Source organism: Eriocheir sinensis, chromosome 9, assembly GCF_024679095.1.
Source record: "Eriocheir sinensis breed Jianghai 21 chromosome 9, ASM2467909v1, whole genome shotgun sequence".
NCBI lineage: Eukaryota > Metazoa > Arthropoda > Malacostraca > Decapoda > Varunidae > Eriocheir > Eriocheir sinensis.
The window spans coordinates 11,158,675-11,184,230 of NC_066517.1; the positions used below are offsets into that span (position 1 = coordinate 11,158,675).

A 25,556-nucleotide genomic window follows, 5' to 3' on the forward strand; every position below is an offset into this window, starting at 1 on the left:
TGCTCCCTTCCATTCTTCACCTGCGACAAGACAGCCCGATGCCCTCCGCACTGGCGTCGGTGTCAAGCAGGTAAGGGAGCTTCGGGTTGGGTACGGCAGGACCGGCGCCTCCACTAGGGGCCCTCTTCAGGCCGTCGAACGCAGCCTGGCACGCCTCGTCCCACTCGAAAGGCACTTTACGAGTGAGGCGGTGTAGGGCGCCGCGATGGTGGCGAAGTCCTGCACGAAGCGACGGTAGTAGGTGCACAGACCCAAGTAGCTCCTGACCTCAGCTACGTTAGTGGGCCGAGGCCAGTCTGCTACTGCTGCCACTTTCTGCGGGTCTGTGCGCACGCCGTCCTTGCTGACGACATGCCCCAGGAACGGCACCTCGTACTGGAAGAGGGAGCATTTCTTGGGGCTGAGCTTGAGGTTAGCCTTCCTCAGGCGTTGCAGGACCTCCTCCAGCCTCCCCAGCTCCTCCTCGAAGGTGCCTCCAGACGATGACGTCGTCGAGGTAGATGAGGGCCGTCCTCCACTGCAGGCCGTCCAGCACCCGCTCCATCAGACGTTCAAAACAGCCAGGGGCGTTGCAGAGGCCGAAGGGCATGACATTAAACTGCCACAAGCCCTGCCCGAAGGAAAAGGCTGTCTTCGGCTTGTCCTCTTCGGCCATCTCCACCTGGTGGTAGCCCGACTTCAGGTCGAGCGTGGAGAACCACCTCGCCCCTACCAGCGCGTCCAAGGTGTCGTCGATCCTCGGCAGGGTAGGAATCCTTCACAGTCACGTCATTCAGTGCCCGGTAGTCCACACAGAAGCGTTGTGTGCCGTCCTTCTTAACCAGGACTACCGCTGAAGACCACGGACTGTCGGACTTCTCGATCACCCCCTGATTTGCCAGGTCCTTGACGGTGCGCTGCATCTCCTCTCGTCGGGCAGGTGCGATACGTCGAGGGGGACACTTGATGGGCGCGCTGGTTCCAGTGTTGATGCTGTGTTTCACCAGCGACGTGCGGCCCAAGTCCAAGTCGCCCCGGCTGAACACGTCTGAGTACTGCGTCAAGGTGTGGCGCACCCTCTCCGCCTGCGACTCCGTCAGGTTAGCGGAGCCCCTGAGCGCCAGGTCTTCAAGGAAGTCAGGCAGCACTCCCTCCGCAGGCGTAGACGCACTCTTCGACGGCTGTTCAGTTCGCTCCACCTCTTCACATGTGCCTAGTCTGGCACCAGCGGGTAGTCGCCGAGCCTCGTCAGAGAAGTTAGCAACGAGTACTGTCACTAACTCCTCCCCCGCTCCCACGAGGCTCCTCCCGACTGCCACACCGTCAGTCAGGTGCAGGTTTTCTGAGGGTTCTACTATGCCTTCCGCGTCGTGCATCACCCTCGACAGTCGACACTGGACTCGTCGCTCCGTCCTGGGGGCAAGGTGCAGTCGCTCGGCCGTCACTACCTCGGCACAACCGACTTCCGGAAGCCAGGGCACCTCTTGTCCGTGCACCCTCATCCGCTTCCGTCCAAAGTCGATACATGCGCCAGTCTGCACCAGGTAGTCAAAACCGAGCAAGCCCTCTTCATCCAGGTCGGCGGCGTACACTGGCAGCCGCTCTTCTGCGCCGCCCACGCCGACACGAGCCACTACAGGCCCCTGGGTGCCACGCAATGCCCCGTCACGCCGCACAATCTCTGCGGGCGTCTGGGAGCCGCTCAGCGTCCAGCAACTCGGGGCGCACCAGGGTCTTTTCAGCCCCGGTGTCGACTGTCAGGCGGCAAGACTTACCGTCTACGTTGCCCTCCACCTGCACCGAACTAGTGGTATGGCGGCATCTTACACAAGTGGGGGCGTGTCGACCTTGGCAGGCTGGGTAGTCGCCCCCTTGTCCAGCCTGCTGCTGTTTCCCGCCTGCGCCACTTGCTTCGGCTTGGGGCAGGCGCTGTAGCGGTGATCAGACTTGCCGCAGTCCTTGCAGCAAGTCTGGAAGCCCCAGACTTCGGCCGGTCGAGGAACGCGTCTTTCGCCCCCTCGGACACCGGTCGCGTCTGTGGCCCTTCTCACCGCAGCCCCAGCAACGGCCACCAAACTCGGGGCTCGTCTCCCTCGACGCCGCCTTACGCTCGAACTTCGCCTTCCGGCCTCGCACGTCGTTCCGAGGCTTGGCGTAGTCAGCGAGGCGGCTTGACGTCTTGAGAAACGCCTCGAACTCCATGGCCCTCGCCAAAGCCACCTGCAGGTCACCAGGGTGGGCTTGCTTTACGTAGATCTGCAGCTGGTGGTCCTGCAGAGCATCTACGAAGGCGTCACGGGCGAGGACGGTCGTCATGTCTTCACCAGCAGCCGGATAAGCCCGCCTCACAAGGGCCTCCACATCTTGCGCCAGTTGTGACAGCGTCTCGCCCTTCTGCCTCGCCCTCTTCTTCAGCTGAGCCCTGTACACCCCAGCCTGGTGACTGTGCCCAAAGCGGCGCTGCAAGGCTTCCGACAGGCTGGTAAAGGAAGCTTGCTTGGTGGCTGGAAGGTGGCTGAGAATCTGAGTGCCGGGCCCCGCAGCGCCGTTGCCAGCTGCAGCGCCTTTTCTTCCTCAGTCCACCCTTGAGCTGTTGCGAGCATGACGAACTGAGCAACGTAGGCCTCCCAAGCTACCTTGCCGTCATACTCAGCCGGCTTACGCCTGCGGTGGTCGTGGGAAGGAAACGAACGAGCAGGGTAGAAGGCAGGCACTCGGGGCAAGAAAGGAGGCAGGGTAGGGTTTAGGTGAGGAGGCGAGGGTGGCGGGCTGTTTGGCAACAGTGGCGGGCCGCCGCTCGCCCCCGCCGCAGCCCACGCCAGCCGCTGAACCCTGACCGTGACCCCTGGCCGGACACGCCAGGCCCGGAGGCTCAGAGAATGCACTGCGTGGCCTCAGCGAGGCTTGACACTGCCCCCAATCACACAAAGGCTCACTCTGCACTTCCTCTGGGCAGCACACACGGCAGCCTGCCTCGCCTCAAACCTTACCTCCCGCACCTCACCTCTCAGTGCCTCTAGGCCCCTCTGTAGCTCACCCCGGACCTCCTCACAGGCCTGATCGGTATACTGCCGTGCCTCCTGCCGCACAGAAGCCAAGCTTGCTTGTAGTGCCTCCTCAAGCCTGCTGGCCTGTGCCTCGGAGCGCTCGGCCTGCTCACGGGCCTGCTCCTCAAGCCTGCTGGCCTGTGCCTCGGAGCGCTCGGCCTGCTCACGGGCCTGCTCCTCAAGCCTGCTGGCATGTGCCTGGAGCGCCTGGCCTGCTGTGCCTGCTTTGACCTTGAAGCGTTATTTCTTGCCTCAAGCCAGCCAACATTGAGGCAATTAACTCCAGCTGGCCAGGCTTAGCGTCTTCATCAGCCTCAAGGTCACCACTACCCCCACCACTCGCTCCGCCAGCCGCACCGTGCTCGCCGAGCTCCATTGTGCCCGAGGCGTCACTCTTTGTCTGCCAGTCCACTCACAGCAATTTCCACCCCGCTCCTGACACCACTGTTGTACTCCACTTGTCGACCCCTCACACAGGCAGACAGGTGCTCTCCCAATTACTTAAACTGGGCTCGCTATGGAAAACACAGTGCTCCCACGAGGCGGACAGCAGACACAAAGACACTCCGGCGGACACACTCGCACACACCCACAGAGCACACAGCGAGGCACAATTAAATACAGGGCGGACTTTCTTGGGGTTTACTAAGCAATAGCACGTTGTACAATCCTTATAGTCCAAGGGGGAGGCAGTCAAGGCACAAATCACAGGCGATTAAGTCCTAAGGCACAGAGCACAGGCGAGCGCGTCCTTTGTCTTCTCTCCGTCTCCACTCTTCCTCGCCGCATGGCGTCCCTCTCCAGCCCGCCCCCTCAACGGGGCCGCAGGGAACCCTCATTACGTCACGTGGCGCCAATTACAATTTAAACTAAGCTAAGCCTTGGCGTAACATTAATATTAACTAGAGTAGAAAAGCAACGTTTTGGAGCCATCTGATTAATGTAAAATCACTTAGGTTTAAGGACAGACCACCTAGTCTGGACCATGGGGTCTGTGTGGTCTGATTTTCTATGTAAATCTCTCTCGCCTACTACACTTCCAATATTTAATCATCTTATATAATCCATCATACAATTCTTTACAGCCAAAACTCTCGCCAAGGATTCAAACTTTTTTCGTTAATGCTTTATTGATAAATATGATTCTCTCTCTCTCTCTCTCTCTCTCTCTCTCTCTCTCTCTCTCTCTCTCTCTCTCTCTCTCTCTCTCTCTCTCTCTATCTCTCTCTAAACGTTAACGAGTCATACGAATTTAAAAGTGGCAAGTAAAAAGAAAACGAAGTCTTGGGTTAAAAGTTAGTGAGTCCCACGAGTCTTTAGAAAACGCTAATATATATTGTTATTATTATTAGACTATGATCGAGTACATCCATAATAACTATACATGCTATTTTTTTTTTCGAAAAAATAAATATTCACTTCATTCAGAGAGAGAGAGAGAGAGAGAGAGAGAGAGAGAGATTTACATAGATTTACATAGAAAATCAGACTACACAGACCCCATGGTCCAGACTAGGTGGTCTGTCCTTAAACCTAAGTGATTTTACATTAATCAGAAGGCTCCTAAACGTTGCATTTCTACTCTAGTTGATATTAAGTTGAAGGAGAGAGAGAGAGTTTTCTTTACAGGAAATTTATTTGGGAATTTCATCAGAACTCATTAAGAAAAAAAAAACTCCTTCGGGTACCGGTACCGGTACCGGTACTAACGGTACTTGAGTTTTCGGTACCGGTACTACCGGTACTCAAATTAACGGTACTTGCCCATCCCTACTCTAAGCCTTTTATACCGGATTGTGATGCCAGTGATGAGAGGATTGGTAGAGTGCTGTCCCAAGCATGTGCCGACATGGAACGGGTTGTGGCCTACCTCAGCAAGAAGCTCGCCCCAGCCGAGAAAAACTATTGCGTGACCCGGAAAGAATTCCTTGCAGTAGTCAAGAGCCTTGACTTTTTCCATGCTTACCTGTACGGTGCAACTTTCACCATCCGCACGGATCACGCTGCATTGCGGTGGCTGAAGTCATTGAAAAACCCTGAGGGCCAGCTTACTCGCTGGATAGGTAAACTAGAGCAGCATCACTACACAATTGTGCACCGATCTGGGCTAACACACGGTAACACGGACAGCTTGAGCCGGCACCCCTGCCTACCTGAGTGTCAACATTGCCTCCAGAGGGAAAGCGTCCAGAATATGTGCCGCCGCACTACAGTGGAACAGACGGCGGAGGTGCCATGGGAAGACTTGAGAAATTGCAGCGGGAGGACCGAGATCTGAGACCAATTATGGAGTGGCTGAGTCAGTCGTCAACGCGAACTGGTTGGGAGGTAATCTCGAGAGAAAGCCCTACCACCAAGAATTACTGGACTCAGTGGGACACTCTTCGGATGGACAACGGGGTGTTGCAGCAACGCTGGGTTTCTCATGGTGGTCTTGACCACTACTGGTCCACGGTGCTACCTATGAAGTCCCGGGAAGGCGTCTTGAAAAAAATGCACGACAGCATTACCAGTGGACACCTTAACTGGGGTAAAGAAGACACTGAGTCGCCTGCGCCAAAGGTTCCACTGGGTTGGCATTAGGAAGGATATGGAAGAATGGTGTCGCGCGTGTGAGGTGTGCTGTGCAAAGAAGGGCCCAAGAAGCGTCACCGTGCCCCATTGCAACTATACCAGGTTGGAGCCCCCATGGAACGGGTGGCAGTGGATATAGCAGGACCCTTGCCTCTGATGACGAACGGAAATAGGTACATCTGCGTCACAATGGATTACTTCACCAAGTGGCCGGAAGCCTACGCCATCCCTGACCAGGAAGCCACTACCATCGCTAAGGTATTGGTGGAGGAGTTCTTCTGTCGCTTCGGTGTGCCTAACGACCTCCATTCCGACCAGGGAAGGAATTTTGAGTCAACAGTCCTTGCTGAGTGCTGCAAGCTTCTGGGTATCAAGAAGACCCGGGCCACCCCTCTGCACCCACAGTCAGATGGAATGGTGGAGAGGTTTAATTGGACGTTGGGCCAGGAGTTGGCCAAGCAGTGCAACAATGACCAGTCTTCATGGAATCAGAAGCTGCCTGCGCTCCTCATGGCTTACAGGTCTGCCGCCCACGAGACTACGGGGTATTCGCTGGCAAAGCTGATGTTTGGACGTGAGCTGCGATTGCCGGTGGACCTACTGACAAGAAGGCCTCCTGGGGAAAGCCTCCCAAGGGACGCCTCCAGTTTTGCCCGTCAGCTAGAGGAATGGCTGGAAGAGGTGCACCATCAAGTCCGTGGTGCCTTGAAGTTCTCCGGGGAGGCCATGAAGCGCGGTTACAATATGAGTGCAAGCTACGTTGACTTCAAAGAAGGAGACTAAGTCTGGCCTTACAACCCGCAGAGGAGGAAAGGACAGTCTCCGAAGTTACAAAGCCCCTGGGAAGGCCCTTATACTGTGCTAGAACGCCTCTCCGATGTGACTTACTGAATGCGGAGAACGGAAAGGACCAAGCTGAAAGTTGTCCACGTCAACCGGCTATGGAGGTACCACGGTTCGGGAAACTACACCTGGAACAACTACAGACAACCAGCAGCCGACGAAAACGCAAGGGACGTCCAGGACCGAGAGGAGGTCGACGACGACATAGGCCTTCTAGACCTTTCAGCGGAGGGAGATAACCTCCCGGCTTCGGCAGATGTTCCAGGGACATCCCAAGAAGCGGACGACGACGAGGCGCACCAGGAGACAGACGCGCAGGAGGCAGAGGACAGAAGACAGAGACAACGCGATACGACGATTATTATGTTTTTGATTAATTTTCTTATGTTTGTACATAGTTAAGTGTGTGATCGGGACGATCACAATTAAGAGGGGGGGATAGTGTTGTGCTGGAAGCTTCCCCCGGGGTCTATGGGCCTCTGGAAGACTCCAGGAGGAGCGAGCAGGGGGGCGGGGAGCAAGGCCTCGCCCGCGCCCCGCGGAGCCCGCGGCCAGGCGCCAGGCGGGAAGTGTTTTCAACTCGCACATATTTTTGCTACATCTTCATTCTTGTATGATCGAATATATACTGTAACGTTCTAGACTGTGCTGTTCTGTATATATATATATATATATATATATATATATATATATATATATATATATATATATATATATATATATATCTATATATATATATATATATGAGAAGAGGGCGAGAGGAGTCGGTCGGAGTCATAGTAAACTAGTGGTCAGTGAATTAATTGTACTACTAAGGAAGAATATTAAACTACAGAAGCTGTACAAGGTGTTTACATATCTCCCTTCCACGGAGTCTCCTGACGGCGACACGGAACCCAAGTAACACGTCCGGCTTAACAATATATATATGTATGTGTGTATATATATATATATATATATATATATATATATATATATATATATATATATATATATATATATATATATATATTTATGCACACGACTTTCTACTCATGCTCATCCCTATACTGTCCAAATCCCTTATGCAAGAGTCAACCAGCATCTTCACTCCTTCATCCCTCACGCTGGTAAACTCTGGAACAATCTTCCTTCATCTGTATTTCCTCCTGCCTACGACTTGAACTCTTTCAAGAGGAGGGTATCAGGACACCTCTCCTTCCGAAATTGACCTGTCGTTTTGGACACTCCTTTGACCTCTGTTCGGGAGCAGTGAGTAGCGGTCTTTATTTTTTATTTTTTTTATTTACGCCCTTGAACTGCCTCCTTAGCTGTAAATAAAAAAATAATAAATAAATAAATATATATATATATAAATATATATATATATATATATATATATATATATATATATATATATATATATATATATATATATATTTATATATATATTTAGGAGAAGAGGGCGAAAGGAGCCAGTCCCAGGCATAGAAAGTCATAGTTTATAGTTAGTAGTCAGTGAAGAGTCAGAGTGAACTGTAGTAAGGATGAATATTAAAATGCAGAAGCTGTGCAAGGTGTTTTACATATCTCCCTCCCACGGAGTCTCCTGACGGCGACACGGAACCCAAGTAACACGTCCGGCAGAACCATTAATATATATATATATATATATATATATATATATATATATATATATATATATATATATATATATATATATATATATATATATATATATATATATATATATATATATATATATATATATATATATATATATATATATATATATATATATATATATATAGTTAACTTGCATATTACTCCTCAAAAAATAAAAGTTACCTTCCCATTCATTTATGTCCGTCTATTATGCTTTTTCTCCCCACAGATACCCCTCCTGCATGTTTTCTTTTACATTTACACATCGATCTTTTTTTCTGCTAAATAACTTGCACGTCACTCCACAAGCAAATCCTTTTCCCTTCTCACCGCCCTTAGCATTTTTTATATCGAACACGCCCCTTTACTCTGACCTGATAGATGGAGATTCTGCTTTCCCGATAAGATAGGTAGACTAATTCCTGTAGTGTGTTATATATGGCCTTAAGTTTTTTATTATTATCTTAAGCATCATTAGAGTCATATCTCATGTGTTGTTTTGTGTTAGTTTTGGTGTATTGTTGAATATTTAAAGTGTTGTCAAAGTGACGGATGCTGACGGCAAACTTAGGTAGATGTCAAATACGAATGAGCAAACTATTATAAGCAAAGAGTTTAGATGTATGTGAATCACTAAATGCACGTATCCTATTCCATAAGTTTAAATTAAGCGCGATAAAAAAAAAAAAAAACAGTATCGGGAAGGTTGTCAGTTCTGTGGGGGGAGTTTATCAAGCAAATAACACCAACAGTAACACAATAATACGTATACTAAAGAAGCTTAACGTATAATGGCCAACAAATATACTCTCTTTCGTAAATGCTTGAAATCAAGCACTTAAAATAAATAAAACTGTTGACATCGGCATCGGGAGGGTTGTTAGTCCTGGCGGGGAGTAAACAAACACCTCAATCCTAACAAGCAAAGAACAACAAGGAAATTACATATACTGAAAAAACTCAACGCATAATGAGCTACAAATGCACGTATCTTTCCTGTAAGTTTGAAATCAAGCATGTCAAATAAATCAAACTGTCGCCATTGCCATTCGGGAGCAGTGGTACCAGCAGATACGAGTGACTAGAGTATCGTATAGGTTTGGCTAAAATTGTCGTACTAAATTATAACTATATGTGGTACACGAACATGCTAGTACAGATAATTTATATCTACTTTCATACATTTATCTTTTTATTCTTTCATATTTTTCCGAGAGGTTTAAAGGTTAGTTGCAGACATTTATGACAACACAGTAGAGGAAGTAGGAAGCGATAAATATGGGCGCGTTAACATAATCAATCTTAACTGTGAATCGCTCGTTTTAATTATGTTAGTAATATGATATAGTATGGGCGTTACCGTTTATCGCACACTCATTATAACCAGACTGATCTTTTTTTGGCCTTTGGAAATAGTTAATATGATGTCTCCTCATCTTATCATCCTATACAACGCATTCACTCCCCAACTTAACTCCCCATTCATTTAGATAAGCTTCTGTCATGCACATCCTACAGACACCCTTCCTACATGTTATCCTCCCCATTTTTCCTCCACAAGCAAATCTCGTTTATTTATTGTATTCATACAGTAATTTTCGTATGTCTGATGTCGGTGGTCGGCGTCGGGAGGGTTGGCAAGACTGTCGGGGAGTAAATAAACGAAGCCTCGGTCTGCCTCTGAGGACGGGACGATGATGGGCAGCCGCGAGAAGACCTACGAGGACCTGCACTTCCCCTTCTGCGATGAAGTCAGCAAGTACGAGAAACTGGACAAGATAGGACAAGGCACATTCGGGTAAAGTACAGAGACATTACGTTCCGTCCGTGGCCTTGGGTGAGCCTGTGCGTGTGGCAGGAGGCGGGTCTTGCTCACGTCAGAATGTACACGGACACTTATTTATGTATCTAAACTCTTAATAATGGCAAGTAGGATTATTGTGTGCCAAGTATTTTGCGTCCGACTTGGCGCTATTAATGTTCATGGGCGTGTGTGTGTGTGTGTGTGTGTGTGTAAGGAGATGGGTGTTGCATCACTACATATATTTTGCTTGCGTCATCTTGGCACTAATGTCGGCCGTGCAAGGAATCATGTTGGCATAGGGTTCTTGCTTTCCTCCCCATTTGAGTATTTTTTATTCATCTGGTAAAGTGTGCATAAATATTTACAGTTACATACCATAATTATATAATAAAATAAAGCATTCCTATATTATCTTGATTATTGATGTTTGGATGTCAAAGTTTTCCTTGTGTGTATATGAGGAGGTTTTTCGGCCAGTCAGGTTGCCTCATGTTGCTTTAGTTAGCTTTTCTGCTGCTATGTTAGGGGAAAGGTGAGGCTAGATATACATACCTGAATTAAGTGCTTTCAACTTTGTTTCAGTGTTGCAGTACTGCATGGGTTGAGCATCATCGATAATTGTGGAAAGTCACTCCGCACCTCCAAAATACGATATTACGTCCCCACAGTATAGTTAAGGGATGAAATACATGTCCCTCAACCATAATATGAAGATGCAAGTACTTAAAAGTAAAGAAAAAGGCCTAATCCCCTTCCCTTAATGATCTTGGGGGACCTGTGGGAAAACGGGGGTTTTGGGTGGGGGAGCATATTAAAACTACCCCAACCAAACTTTACATAACCTAACCTCTAACAGGGGGGCTTTGCCCTCTTCGACCCCCTCCACGTAACGCCTTCTGCTAACGAACGTAAACATACAATCACTTATTGGCATCTATCAAAATGGCGCTGCCCCACACCTCCGCCATCAGGGGATTTATTTAGAAAATATATATTTTCACCGTAAGTAGAGCACAGAAACGCTTCATTTCAGGTAGATAGCATCATTGCAATACCTGCTTTTACCACAGTTTCCCTGGTCTTCATACCCCTCCCCACTACCAGGTGTTTTAAGTTTGTTGAAATGGAGAGGAGTAATATCTGTTATTTCTTATCATCACTTGTAGACGCAGTATATGTATGATGCACTGGTAAAACTAGAGAACAGTGTGTGAGACCTTGGTAAGGTTATTATTCTTGTGGGGGCAATAATGGAGGTGTGCAGTGACTCTCCATATTTACCACATCATCTAGTTATTGTTGACATACGTAGTTCTGGTTGAAGATAAATCATGATGAGAATAAAAACTCAAATTTTGAATTCATACACAATGGAAAAGATTGGATGCTATTGAGTGCTGAGAGGTGCTTCATATTTGAATGAGTGCTGAATGGCTTCATATATGTGAACTATAAGTTAGTTTCTTTATTCACCAGCTTAAATAGACACCACAGCTGCAGTTCTCCCAGATGACTCATAAGGGGTCTAGTAATGAATGTCAATTATTTGTGTCTTATCCATCTAGTCTTGATTGTGACACATGGGCAAGGTGAGCTGTTGGTTACTGATCTTTTCTTTCCATGACAGGGAAGTCTTCAAGGCTCGCCACAAGAAGACAAAGAAGGTTGTCGCTCTGAAGAAAGTTTTGATGGAAAATGAAAAGGAAGGCGTAAGTATGGAGGAAATGTGTAGCCTGTGATGATAAACAAAGTAAAAAAAATGTACCTTGTTTTCATGATAGTAATAATCATAATAAATATAATAATATTGAAATAATAGTATTAATAAAGTAATAATCATAATTAGAAATAGTGTTAAACATCCAAATTTGGGTGGTAATAGTAGATATAATAATGATAATAAATGAAATTACAATACCTGAACATTATATATATATATATATATATATATATATATATATATATATATATATATATATATATATATATATATATATATATATATATATATATATATATATATATATATTTAATTCAATCCAAACTATACATATGACTGATGCAGAATGATGTAGGTAGAGAGCAACATAAAGCATACAAGCAAACTAAAAATAACTGATGATCGTAACCTTGATTAGTAGCCATGTGTCGTGTGTGTGGCCCAAGGGTGAGCTGTGTGCTGTGAGCTAAGCTGTGGTGTTGCCTTGCAGTTCCCCATCACAGCCCTCAGAGAAATCAAAATCCTGCAGCAGCTGAAACACGATAACGTTGTCAAGCTGAACGAAATCTGCCGCACAAAACGTGAGTACGAGCGTTATTTTTGTCCTTCGATTTTTGCGGATTTGAAATATAATGTCATGAAACTGAAACCAAACTAACATGAAACTAAAAATGAAGTGAGGAATAATTTCATGATTTGAAAGTAGGAGTAATATGAAAGTTATTAATGATTCTGTCACCCATCCGCAACTTTCTACACTCATCCACTTTGTCACCTATCTCATCCTCCTTGTCACCCACCTCATCCACGTTTTCACTCACCTCAATCACCCACAACTTTTCACACTGACCCACACACTCACTCCCTTCACCCATCCTGCCCAAAATTACTCTAATTCACCTTGTATTCCATCTCATTCACCTAGATATCCACCCACGAGTCTCCACACCCCTCCACACACTCACTCCCTTCCCCCACCCACAGCCTCTGCCTACAACCGCTGGCGCTCCACCTTCTACCTCGTGTTTGACTTCTGCGAGCATGACCTGGCCGGGCTGCTATCCAACTACAATGTCAAGTTCAGCCTCGGGGAGATCAAGAAGGTGATGCAGCAGCTCCTCGAGGGACTCTTCTACATCCACAGCAGCAAGGTGAGGGTAGTTGAGAAAAGGGGGCCAGAAAGCTGTTTTATCTTTGCTTTCATGTCAATAAGTGTGCTTCTGACTATATATCTCCATTGCCTCAGCCTCTCCAATGCTCAGTGTTGCCAAATCCTCTTTAACACACTGCCTCCATGTCTTCCTTGCCCCCCCCCCCCTTTTTTTATTTTTTATAGGAAAGGAAGCAGCTCAAGGGCACAAAAAAAGTGTAGAGAAAAAAAAAGCCCGCTAAATGCTGCTCCTAAAAAGATAAAAGTAAAGAGAGGTCAATTTCAGGTGGAGATGTGTCTTGATACTCTCAACAGGTGATATGATCATCTCAACAAGTTTTCTAGCTGTATTTGTTGATGAGGATCCCCAGTCCTTAACCACATTGCTAAACCCTGATTCCACCGCCAGATCCTCCACCGAGACATGAAGGCGGCCAACGTCCTCATCACAAAATCTGGAACACTGAAACTGGCCGACTTCGGACTTGCCCGCGCCTTTTCACAGAGGAATGGCCAACCCAACAGGTATAGCCAGTGCTTGATATGCTCCTTTTCATGTACAATGTTCCCTACAGCCAAGACTAGTGACTACTGATCAGGCTTACATCACATATTATGACTGTTCAAAATCAGTGTCACCATCACACACCACCACCTTCCCCCACAGGTACACCAACCGAGTGGTGACCCTGTGGTACCGTCCCCCTGAGCTGCTACTGGGGGAGAGGAACTATGGGCCCCCCATAGACCTCTGGGGTGCCGGGTGTATCATGGCCGAGATGTGGACACGCACCCCAATCATGCAGGTGTGTTGTGGGTGGCCTGGCTTGTTTATTATGCTATTGGTAGGAGGTGAAGTTTGGGGCATACACAATGGTTTCGTCGCATTGGCCCTTGAGCCTGTGGTGGGTGAGAACACATTACCCTGGAACACAAGACAAGTGGAACATCTGGCTTACCCCATTTTACCTTCCTCCAAGATTCCCAGGTACCCATTTATCGACCTGCCATGGATAGCTTTAGCATATGCCCCCGACTTCACCTTATCTTAGTCTGCAGCACCACGAGTATATAGCCCAATCAATCAGTCAGTCAGTACCTTTGTAAGCCTACTCTTACTGTGAAAAAAAAAAAAGCATTCCTAAGACTCCATATGTAGCCCAATCAGTTAATCAATACCTCAGTCTGCTTCCTCTAACTGTAAAAAAGCATTCCTAAGACTCCTAACCCTCTCGTGCACCGTAAGTTTCCAATAAGTTTCTGTTCCACTCACCATGCATTTCTCAGGCCCGACCAGCCTTTTTTTGCCGCCACGATACTCTACATTCCCGGACGTATTTTACCCTCACAGATATATCGTACTCCAATAAATTTGGTATCAATGGCTTCATAAAGACTTTTACCAGAACATGCGCAAATAAAAATAAAGGAAAATATATATATAAACAATACAAACTTTTTTCAAGTCTCCGTATAGAGTATTGTAGACAATAAATCTGAAGTACCAACTCTTCCCCACTTGCTAGCTTGAAATTTTGTGGGCCAACTTTTTTAGTCGAATATATTAATTTGAGAAAAAGGGTTTTTGGCTCTGCTGCAATTTATTTTATTCTGAGATTTCTGTTTCTTTAATCTGAAATCCTTAAATTTCTCCTGGGACTACTTTTATTTAGGGCAACGAGCTAGCTGTACTCTGTTCATTTCCTGCATTGAAAGCAGACAATAAATACTGTTGAATCCATATGAAAATGTCGCTCAAAGCTCCTCATCTGCTCTCCTTTTAGAAATTTTGACCTCAGTGACTTAATTGAAACTTATCCCAACAAATGATGCTCCCAAATTTGACGCACTTTTACCAAAAACTTAATTTTCAATCAATTCTTTTAACTTTTATGACTCATTTCGTGTCATCGTGCGCCAGGACCTTTTACCCTTTGATGACGCGAAACGTGTCATCGTGCGCGAGAGGACTAAGGAAACATAAGTAATTATAAAACCTTCCAAACATTCTGGTACTGACAACCATCCACAGAAACACTAACCTGCCACAGAGGTAATTATAAAACCTTCCCAACATTCTCGTACTTTAATAACCACCCAAAACAAACACCAACCTGCCACAGAGGTAATTATAAAACTTTCCCAACAATCTCATTGATAACCATCCACACAAACACTAACCTGCCACAGAGGTAATCTTATAACCTTCCAAACATTCCCATTGACAACCCTCCCCACAAGCACTGACCCTCCTCCCTCTTTTCCCCATCTTTCCCCCCCAACAGGGCAGCACGGAACAGCATCAGCTTAACCTCATCTCGCAGCTGTGTGGCTCCATTACCCCCGAGCTGTGGCCGGGCGTGGAGCTCCTGCCTCTCTACTCGACCATGGAGCTGCCCAAGAACCACAAGCGTAAGGTGAAGGACCGGCTCAAGCCCTACGTTCGGGACCCGCATGCCTGCGACCTCATTGACAAGATGCTCACCCTGGACCCGTCGAAGAGAATGGGTAAGCCTTTTGTTTATTTGTTTATTTATTTACCTTATTTATTTATTTTCTTATTCATTTGCTGTGTTTCTTTTTCTAGCTATTTCATTTGTTTATTTATTTATTTATTTATTATTATTATTATTATTATTATTATTTTAGTTACTAACCTCCTTTATTTCTTCTTTTATTTTTATTTACTTTATTTTTTTGTGTGAGTAAATGTTTTAGTGTGTATATGTTTTTTTGTGTGTGTTTGTTTATGAAATATGATATGTACGTGTAGAATTATCCTTTTTTTTTTGTGGGTATATTTATCATTTCTCTATGTGATTCTTATCATAGTATCAGGAACAGACTACGTACCTCACCATTCTCCTCTTTGTATGCTTCAGTCATCCTCTTGCACCCTATCAGTACCAGAGGGAGAGTGTTATATAGGTATAGTACTTAAAAGGTAAAAACTAAGAAAGTAAAGACTCAAGGAAAGCTGCTTATAGATGCTTATACCCCATCAATACAGGAAGGAGATAGTGTTAAAGAATTATTATGTGCTAAAAACTAAGAGAATCAGCAGACTCAAGGAAGGCTGCTTACAGATGCTGACTCCTCCCTCAACCACGACTTCTTTTGGGTCGATCCTCTGCCCTGCGACCTCGGCAAGATGCTGTCCCACCACACTCACAGCATGTTCGAGTTCTTGGCCCCACCTAGGCGAGGGAAGCAGCCCCAGCAGCAGCCCGCCCAGCCCCAACCAGCCCAGGCAGCCCACTCTTCATCCCAGTCCCAGTCCTCTCAGTCCTCAGGAACGTCGCAAGCCGGGGGGTCAAGACGGCCAGGCCACCGCTCCGCCTCCGCCAGTGTTGCCAGTATGTCCTCGTGCCCAGAGAGAATATTCTGAGTGGCCTGTCAGTGTTGCCAACAGGTGTAGTTCTCTTGTGTGTTGGAGGTCCTCGTCAGACTTTCCGTGAGTCGGTCGTGGCTCTGCAGATGGTAGAATTCCTCCTCTTTTTTCCCTCCTGGTTTGTGGTTTTATCTCAGAGTTTTTTTTCTTATTTCTTGAGGTCTTTCTTAGCGTGGAGGAGCAATCTTCCGATGCATGGCCGAAGCGTTGTGCTGTGCGTGGACGTCCTGCAGAGCCGCCAAAGATCTGGCTTGCCTGTGTTAGGGAGACGCAGCAAGTTGTTGTCATGGCAGGTTTTGTTGATGGTTACGTAAACCATTTTCTCTTACCAATTACTTAAGGCAAGGTTAAGTACATAGGTAATCTCCATACAAAAATTTAAGTACAACAAGATAAATAACAGGTGCAAATGTTTACAAATATGATTAATTTTTTAAGTGCATAAGTCCAAAAGACAAAATAATATACTTTTAGGTCTTGAAATACTGAAGAAGAAATCAGTGTTGTATGGTTTGAGTGTATTTATTGAGGAAATATTTCAGTATTTTTATGATTCACTGTTGTAAGGTACAACTATTCCGCCATGTCTCAATGTGTGTCATCCAGCCCTTGCTTACCGTTTATCATTTTTCAATTTTTTTCAGTGTAGTGTTGATGTGCTGATTTTCTTTTTGGCTCATGACGGCCTTTAAAGGAAATGCACTGCAGAGAGGCCAACTAGGGGGTGAAGGGTGCTTGTGAGAAAGGTCTGTGCATAACGTTGATCTTGTAGAATAGAGGCATGTTCTGTTGGGCATGGTAATGGCAGCAGAGTTGGGAGCAATTCCTCAGCATTTCTTTATTCTTTCTATTTATTCTTATTTTATTTTAAGTTAGTATTTCCAAAATTTTTTCCATAACTTCTTAATTTGGCATGGAAAACAAGGTCACATACAAGGCAAACATCACTGCAGGAAACATTCTTTGTTTTTCATTCCGGAGTAGACTTGCGAGGCTGAAGGTTTGAGTCGTCTGACAATCTTTGTTATTTAGTTTTAGCCAATCTTTTTAAGGTTTCAAGGTTGCTATTTTTCCACATTAACATTTACTGTAGACACTAGATTATCGGCATGAAAAAGTACAGTACCTGATGTTCATGTTCTGTGTCATGAAGTCCGCTGTTCATTAGCCATTTCTTTTGTGCATAACTTCCCAATGTCCTGCATGAAAATTATTGGCAACCTCCGACTGATTCATTGACAGGGACCACAGTTTTGTATTTTTAAGTTATTGTGCTGCCATACGTGACGGTAGAAAGTATGTGTTGAGGCTGCATCCATGTGTTCTAAAGCTAGAGAGGCTAACTTGGTAACAGTGTATCAGGTTTGAGAAGCATTTCCTTACTGTGGTTTGATGTCAGTTTAGGGCATAAGTGTGGGAAAGTGCTGGAGTTGGAATCTAGTTGAGGGCCAGTACTGGAGATTTTGGGAGAGTGTTTTCCAAGGTGTTCTAAAGTGTTTTCATAAGTTCTTAGATAAGGTCAGTGTCAGTTGTTGTTTGACGTCTTTTACCCAATTGGTCTTTCTGCTAAACGCTACACCTAAGCAAGGGTTGGATGAGGTACGACATGTTTTGTTTGTGGATAATTAACGTTTAAGAACACGTTTTGTCGTAAATAAGATTTCTAACAATTTTCGGTGCAGTCACAAAGTTCAGAGGTTTTCATATTTACACACATATTTTTCTGTCAGGCGTTCCACTCCCTTTACCACCAGTGATCCAAATCCTAGCTGATAGGCAGAGATTAGGAATAAGTAGCAGTGTGTCTGTTGACGAGACAAATGGACTGTCCTTAGTACCTGATATCTGTATTTTGTATAACAGTAAAAATAATTTCTCCCTCTAGTCATTGAGCAGTTGGTTTATGGCTACGCCTCTTCAAAGTACAAAGTGACCTGATGTTACCTTTAAGAACGAGTGCATACGTAGCGTAGCGGACTAGTGATAAGACTTCAAACGTATATAATCCAGTAGTTCTTTGTAGCTTCAGAGCCAAGGAAGACTACTAGTGTTTCCTCTCGTGTAAAGGGAAGGACTGTTTTGAGGGCCCTGCCGGGGATGGTGAGCTTGTTCCTGCTGTGGACATTTCTTTTCAGCTTGGTATGTTCCCCCAGGGCAGTGTGGAGGGCAGGGTGGGTGGTATTAGGTTCTTGAATTAGAGAATGAACCGTACATTCGTTTTCAAATAATCTTGTAAGACAGCTTTTCCGGGCATGAATCAATGTAGAAGAGGAAGACTACCCTCTTGAAACAGAGAAGGGCATTGCAGCTTTATATCCATAGGCAGGAGTGGGCTAAGTTGTGCTGTACATATAGGAATAAACATTTCAGCTGCATTCCCATGTATGACTGAAAGTAGTGAAACAAACTCATATTTTCCTTTGTAGCACGAGGGGCAAATTTTGGCAGCAGATGAGACGATGTGCATCACTGTGGTGTATATGAGGGAACATGGCCACAGCAGGGTAGAGAAGTAGCTTTATTTCTGGGAAGCTGAGTGGCAAACGGGATGAGTGAGGCAGTGCACTAAGTCTCCTAAACTTTGTTGATGGACTTCACTTAACTTGCTTAGAAAAGAATGTTTATGCTGAGGTAGTGTGATAGCCAGGGTGGGTTGTGGTAAGAGGAATGAGTGAGACAGGTTAATACAAGTGCTGGACATGAGCATTTCAAACCTCAGCAAACATAGACAGACTTACTTCCCTCAGTCGTGATGGGATGTGTTAAAAGAGAGGAGGAGGGAGAGATGGGGAAGAAAGAGAAAGGGTGATGAGGAGAGAAGGAAGGTGAAAAAAAGGAGACAAAACATGTAACAAATAATGTGGCTCCTGGAAGTCTGAATTTGGTGGGATGTAAAGAAGTCAGGCAGCAAAACTTTCTAGGCAGACTAACACCTAATGACCAGTGAAGGCCTTAGTCCTGCCTCACCTGTTGACACCTGCTTCCTGTCGTCTAGCTTCCCTGATGAGGTTGAGCAGTTACCTGTGTTGTAGAGGATGGCCCGGTGCCTTATCCTTTCAATAGAACTCAGAAACAAAGACGTAGATTTTTATTTAATTGCATAGTATTTTATTTTATTATCACTAAGTTCAGGGTCAGTGATTAGTGGGCTTTTTTTTTCTCATTTTTTTTTCCCTTGAGCTGCTTCCTTTACTGTAAAAAACATATTACTTTTATTTTCAAAACATTCAATTCTTAATACTTGGGTGCACTAGACTCTTGTGAACAGTTTATTTTTCAAAAGGCAACCAAGATGCATTTTTTTCAGCAGTCTCACCCATCAAAAACAGTTCAGAAGGCAGTGCCATGATTTATATATGTAAATAATCATCAACATATATGTATATATACAAGTTAATTTATATGTATGCCTGTGCTCTTGATGTGAATGAGAAACTGTATAATACGTAGCAATAATGTTAAGAAGAATTTCGCGAACTCTGCCATCGTGGGTGGACAGAAGGGTTGGATGTTGGTGCAAGTTCTCAACTGTCAATTCTTTCTCCTGCCGACTTTGACATGAGTTAGTGATCTCCATGTACAAAGCCTTCACAGCAGTAGCAACCAGTGCCCATGCCCAACACACACACACCACACCACACCACACCACACTACACATATATCTTACTGCAGTGAAGGGATTTATTGCTTGTAGTGATAAGGTTTTTAGCAATGTATGATTTTTATATAAGTGAAGCACAGTTGCCAGTGTCTAAAGAGGAAAATAATTAATGGTTGATGCCTGAGTTACTGTATCTCTTACCAGGCATGACAACCATCCCTGTACCACTACTAACAACACTACTTCAACTACCAATACTACTACCACTATTTCCACTACCATAATGACACTACCTATTACAACCACACCCCTGTTAACCAGTACTACAACCACCACTTCTAACTAGGATCACCATTTCCCTCCTCCTCCTCCTCCTCCTCCTCCTACTACTACTACTACTACTACTACTACTACTACTACTACTACTACTACTCCCACTACTACTCCCACCACAACCTCACCCCACTTACCTATCACTACAACCACCACCACTAACCACCATCACCTCTCTCCCTACCACCACCACCATAACTTGCTCCCCAAACACTTCCACAACAACAACAACAACAAAAAAAGGTTGACACTGTAAAGATGATCGAATTCTTAGGGAAGTTTTTTTTTTTTTATTAACTTTTCTTCCATCTAATAAAGGTTACCCATCAACTGGACATGTGTTTTTATTGGCTCAACCTCTCTGTTTCTTTTGTCTCTGCAGCGTGAAGAGTGAGAGTGAGGAAGGAAGGAAGGAGGAGGAGATGAAAAGGAAAAGAAGAGAGTGAGAGAGGAGACACTGAACAGAGGAAGAATTGCAGGTTATAAGTGAGAGTGAGCAAGGAAGGAAGGAAGGAAGAAGGTGAAAGAGAAAAGAAGAACAGAAGAGAGTGAGGAAAAACAGACACACAGAAAAGAGGAAGAATTGAAGGTTAGTGAGTGAGTGAGGAAGAAAGGAAGGAAGCAGGAGATGAAAAGGAAAAGAAGAAACAGAGAGAAAGGGAGAGAATGAGAAGAGACACAAAGAACAGAGGAAGAATATAAGGTTAGTGAGTGTGAATGCTTACCTTTAGTGATAGTTTTAAAAGGCATAAGAGTCAGTGCTTATAAAAGGTGTATGTTCTTATCAATTGCAATATGTGTGTAGAAGAACTGGTGTGGTAAGGCTGTTGTTTTTCTTGTTGTATAAAAGGAAAAGAACAGAACGACATACAAAGCAGAGGAGAAAGTGAAGATAAGTTTGTGTGTTTGTCTTTTCCTCGATAGCTATGTGTGTGTGTTGAGGAATTAGTGAATGGGAAAGTAGATTTATTTTTCTCTGTCTTCATATATAAAAAGACATAGACAAACACCCAAAACAGGAAGAAATGGAGGTCAGTGAGTGAGTTTGTCTTACCAATAGCAATATGTGTGTGTGTGTAGTGAAATTTGTGAGTGGTAAGTTGATTGTATTTGTATCTCAGCATAAAAAAAAAGGACATACAGAAACAGACATACAGAACATAAGAGATAAAGGTGTGTGTGTGCGTGTGCCCTAGTAACAGCTGTATTGGGTAAGTTTGTTGGTTTTTAGTGAGTGTTCTGCTGCTAGTTGGTCCACGGGTAAAAGGAAAAACCAGTGCCCTTCAAGGTATTACAAAAATATACACAAGTCATTAGGACAGACAAAACACAAAGGAGACGTTGTTGTGTGTATATACATTTATGTGAATGTAGTGTAGTGTAAATGACATTGGGGTGTTTGTGTATGTGGTGTACAATATGTATAAGAGAACTGTAGCAGGATGAGGACAGACAGTTGAAGATAAACAATAAACAAGTAAAGTTAACAATGAAGACGCCACAAAACAGAGTACAACAATTAAAACATTGATGACAAAATAATTAGTCTGTCCTGCAACACCATTTTCATTAAGTCACCGGGGAGGAGAGCACACGTCTGTTTGTAGGGGTTACTGCTACAAATTAGGGCCTCTAGGTGTTTAATTTCCTCTCCCTCAAGTCTGATTTCACCCTAATTTACACGGGAAATGAGTCAATTAGAAAGTAGTAGTAGTAGTTGTTGTTGTTGTTGTTGTTGTTGTTTGTGTAATATAAGGCAGTGGCAGTATAAATATTTTGTTTTTCATAATTGGATTAGGAGGCAGAGGGACCTTAATTGTTTCTTAGAGGAAGGGAAAGGTGGAGCATAAAGGAAGAAAGTGAGGGAGGGAGAGAGAGAGAGAGAGAGAGAGAGATTAAGTAAAAGAAAGAGGAGGAACAAGTAAAGGAAAGAGGTGGAAAAGGAAGAGGAGGAGGAGAAGTAAGGAAAAGAGGAGGAGGAGGAGGAAAAGGAAGAAGAGGAGGAGGAAAATAAACAAAGAACAGGAAAAATGTAATAATAGAGACCAAATAATAACCGTTAACATAATGGAGAGAGAGAGAGGTGGGGGGGGGGGGCAAAAAAATCAAACGGGGAGAGAACGAGAAAGAAGCATAGAGTAGGGGGAGAGAGAGAGAGAAGAGGAGGAGGAGGAGGAGAAAGCAGACAGTCTTTGCTTGGAGGAGGAGGAGGAGGAGATGGTGGTGATCAATAAGACTGCAGGGTATGCGCCACCACCACCACGTACAACCACCACCGCCACCACCATCACAACCACCACCATCACAACCACCACCACCACCATTGTCTACTACTGCTACTACTACTACTACTACTACTACTACTATTTTAACTACTATCATTCCTAACTCTCTCTCTCTCTCTCTCTCTCTCTCTCTCTCTCTCTCTCTCTCTCTCTCTCATGCAAACATCAACGGGGCTGAGTTTGATGTGTGTGTGTGTGTGTGTGTGTGTGTTGCTAAGGTGTGGATGGCTCCCGGTTCGATCCCCGTGAGAGAGAGAGAGAGAGAGAGAGATTGTAAAAGTTGATGTTCTATTTATAACTGATTTTTTTTTTTTTTTTTTTTTTAAGTGTTACCTCCTCCTCTTCTTCTCTCTCTTCCTCCTCTTTCACCTTCGTTGTTAATTTTTCCAAAATGTTTTTACTTTGTTTTTGCACAAACAAATAAGATTTGCACACACACACACACACACACACACACACGCACGCACGCACGCGCGCGCGCGAAAAAGAGTTGGATAGGAGGAGGAGGAGGAGGGAATAGTTAATAAAGAAGAAAAAGAAGAGAAAAAGAGACGAGAGGAAGGAATAAGAGGAGGAGGAGGAGGAGGGAAGAAGATGGAGGAAAAAGACAGGATGGAGGGGAGGGAAGTGGAGCAGAAAGGAGAAATGAGGAGTGATGGAAAGGGGAAAACGGAGGAAGAGGAGGCGGAGGAAGAAGAGATAATGCAGAAGACAAAAAGAGAAAATGGAAAGATAATAATACGAAGATAATGAAGTAAATGGAGGAAGAGGAGGAAGGAAGAATAATGGACAAGAGGAGAAGGAGGAGGAGGAGGGAGTAGGGAAGATAATGCAGAAGAAAGGTAGAGGAGGAGGAGGAGGAGGAGGGGAGATAATGCAGAAGAGAGGTAGAGGAGGAGGAGGGAATAGGGGAGATTACGCAGAAGAAAGGTAGAGGAGGAGGAGGAGGGAGTAGGGAAGATAATGCAGAAGAAAGGTAGAGGAGGAGGAGGAGGGAGTAGGGAAGATAATGCAGAAGAAAGGTAGAGGAGAAGGAGGAGACAAAAGGGAATAACATGAAAGAAAACGAGAAGTGAGGAACCAAAGGAAGAGGAAAAGGAGGAAGAGGAGAGATGCATATGGAGGAAATGACCGACGTGACTCAATACGTTTTTTTTTTTTGTTTCTGAATGAGTCACCTCTCTCTCTCTCTCTCTCTCTCTCTCTCTCTCTCTCTCTCTCTCTCTCTCTCTCTCTCCTTATTACCTGCCCTTCCCTTACCTCCCCTTCCCTTCCCTTCCCTTCCTTCCTCTCCCCTCCCCTTCCCTTCCCCCCCCTCCCTTCCCTTCCCTTCCCCCCCCTTCCCTTCCCCTCTCATCTCATTCCCTTCCTATCCTCTCATCTCCCCTCTTCCTCTTTCTCTTATTTCCCTCACTTCTTCCCCTTACTCCTCATCTCCTTTCTTTCTCTCTTCTCTTACCTACTTCCCTCCTCCTCCTCCTCCTTGCATCCTTTACTTTCTCTTCCTCTTCTTCTTCTTTATTTTTCCTTAACTTTCTCTTACTTCTCTTTACGTGTCTACCTTTTTCTACCTTTTCTTATCTTTCTTTACCTTACATTACTTAATCCCTCCGAATTCCCTTTCATCCCCCTTTCTGTGTTTCCTTTCTTCCCTTATTCTTAGTTTTTCCTTCCCTTTCCCTTTATCTTTTTTTTTTACAGTCGCACATCTCTTTTCCCCCTCTATCTGTCTATATGTCTATCTATCTTTATATCTATCTATCTATATCACTAATCTTCTCCCTCTCCCTCATTTCCTTTTCTCCCCTTTTCCTCTCTCCCTTCCCCTCCCTTCCCCTTCCTGACTTCTGCCCTCTTTCCGATCCCAAATGTTCCTCCCCTCCCTCCTCCTCCTCCTCCTCCTCCTCCTCCTCCTCCTCGCCACACGTTATTGCAGGTGAGGGGAAAGAAGGGGAGAGAAGAGGTGGAAGAGGGAGAGGAGGTAAGAAAGATACATTCGGTTTAACTCGTTCCCTAGAGAGAGAGAGAGAGAGAGAGAGTGGGCGTGGCAGTCTGCTAAGGAAATAGGTGTGGGCGATCTCTCTCTCTCTCTCTCTCTCTCTCTCTCTCTCTCTCTCTCTCTCTCTCTCTCTCAAATGAGTCGAGAAAATTGCAAATGGAAAAGAAAACAGAAAAAAGAGAGAGAGAGAGAGAGAGAGAGAGAGAGTAGCATGACACCCTCGCATATGACTGTGATAATGTATGTGGAGGAGGAGGAGGAAGAGGAGGAAGAGGAAGAGGGGGAGGAGGAGGGAGGTAAGAATACTTTTTAGGGGAGGGGGGAGAGGGGGAGGGGTATAATTCTCTCTCTCTCTCTCTCTCTCTCTCTCTCTCTCTCTCTCTCTCTCTCTCTCTCTCTCTCTCTCTCTCTCTCTCTCTCTCCGTCATGAGGTCTAGCCAGCCAGACGCCGCTCCTCCTCCTCTTCCTCCTCCTCCTCCACATAGTCACCACACCCATTTTGCTAAGACAACTCCTCCTCTTCTCCTCCCCATTTCCTATCTCTCCTCCTCCTCCTCCTCCTCCTCCTCCTCCTCCTTTACTTCTTACCTCTTGTCTCTTATCTTCTTCCTTTCCTCTCCCTCTTTTCCCTTTCCTTTTCCCTTAATGTTATCTCCCTCCTCATCTTTCTTTCTTCATTCTTCTTCCTCTTTCTATTCCGTTTTTGTTCACTTTTCCTTTCCTCTTTTTTTCTCATTTTCTGTTGTTTCTGTTTTCTCTTTCTTTTTTCTTTCTCTTTTCTCCCTTTGTCCCTTTTTTCTCTTAATTTTCTTCTTTCTTTCCTTGCATTCTTTATTTCTTTCTTTTTTCGTTGTTTCCTTCTTCGTGTCTACCTTCCTTTCTTCATTATTTCCTTCCCTTGTTTTTATTCTTTGTTTCTTCCTTTCTTCTTATCATCCTTCTTTCTTTTCTTTCTCCCTTACTTCCCTTTTTCATTTTTTTTCCGTCCTTCTCTCTCTTCTTCCTTCCTTCCTTCCTTCCTTCCTTCACCAGAGTTGCGATCAGTAAATTCACAAATCCATTAAGAAAGAGACGTGGGTGCATATTTTCTCTCTCTCTCTCTCTCTCTCTCTCTCTCTCTCTCTCTCTCTCTCTCTCTCTCTCTCTCTCTCTCTCTCTCTCTCTCATAATTGTCACAGTAATTAAC

At 45.0% G+C, this 25,556-nt stretch overlaps 1 protein-coding gene across 1 annotated transcript; it reads left to right on the plus strand.

Annotated features, from left to right (window-relative positions):
- The first annotated feature begins 9,705 nt into the window (after nt 1-9,705).
- On the plus strand, nt 9,706-20,421 carry LOC126995919 (cyclin-dependent kinase 9-like). Its single transcript, XM_050855819.1, has 8 exons — nt 9,706-9,885; nt 11,519-11,600; nt 12,102-12,192; nt 12,596-12,762; nt 13,171-13,286; nt 13,429-13,567; nt 15,047-15,269; nt 15,848-20,421. The coding sequence occupies exons 1-8, from the start codon at nt 9,782-9,784 to the stop codon at nt 16,147-16,149; spliced, it is 1,224 nt and encodes a 407-aa protein (XP_050711776.1). The 5' UTR covers nt 9,706-9,781; the 3' UTR covers nt 16,150-20,421.
- The last annotated feature ends 5,135 nt before the right edge of the window (nt 20,422-25,556 follow it).

Bases quoted from the DNA above. Each gene is read 5' to 3' on its own strand.
- LOC126995919 (XM_050855819.1), top strand. From the start codon at position 9,782: ATGATGGGCAGCCGCGAGAAGACCTACGAGGACCTGCACTTCCCCTTC. The intron at 11,601-12,101 runs GTAAGTATGGAG...GTTGCCTTGCAG, and splicing joins TGGAAAATGAAAAGGAAGGC to TTCCCCATCACAGCCCTCAG. The intron at 13,287-13,428 runs GTATAGCCAGTG...CTTCCCCCACAG, and splicing joins AGGAATGGCCAACCCAACAG to GTACACCAACCGAGTGGTGA.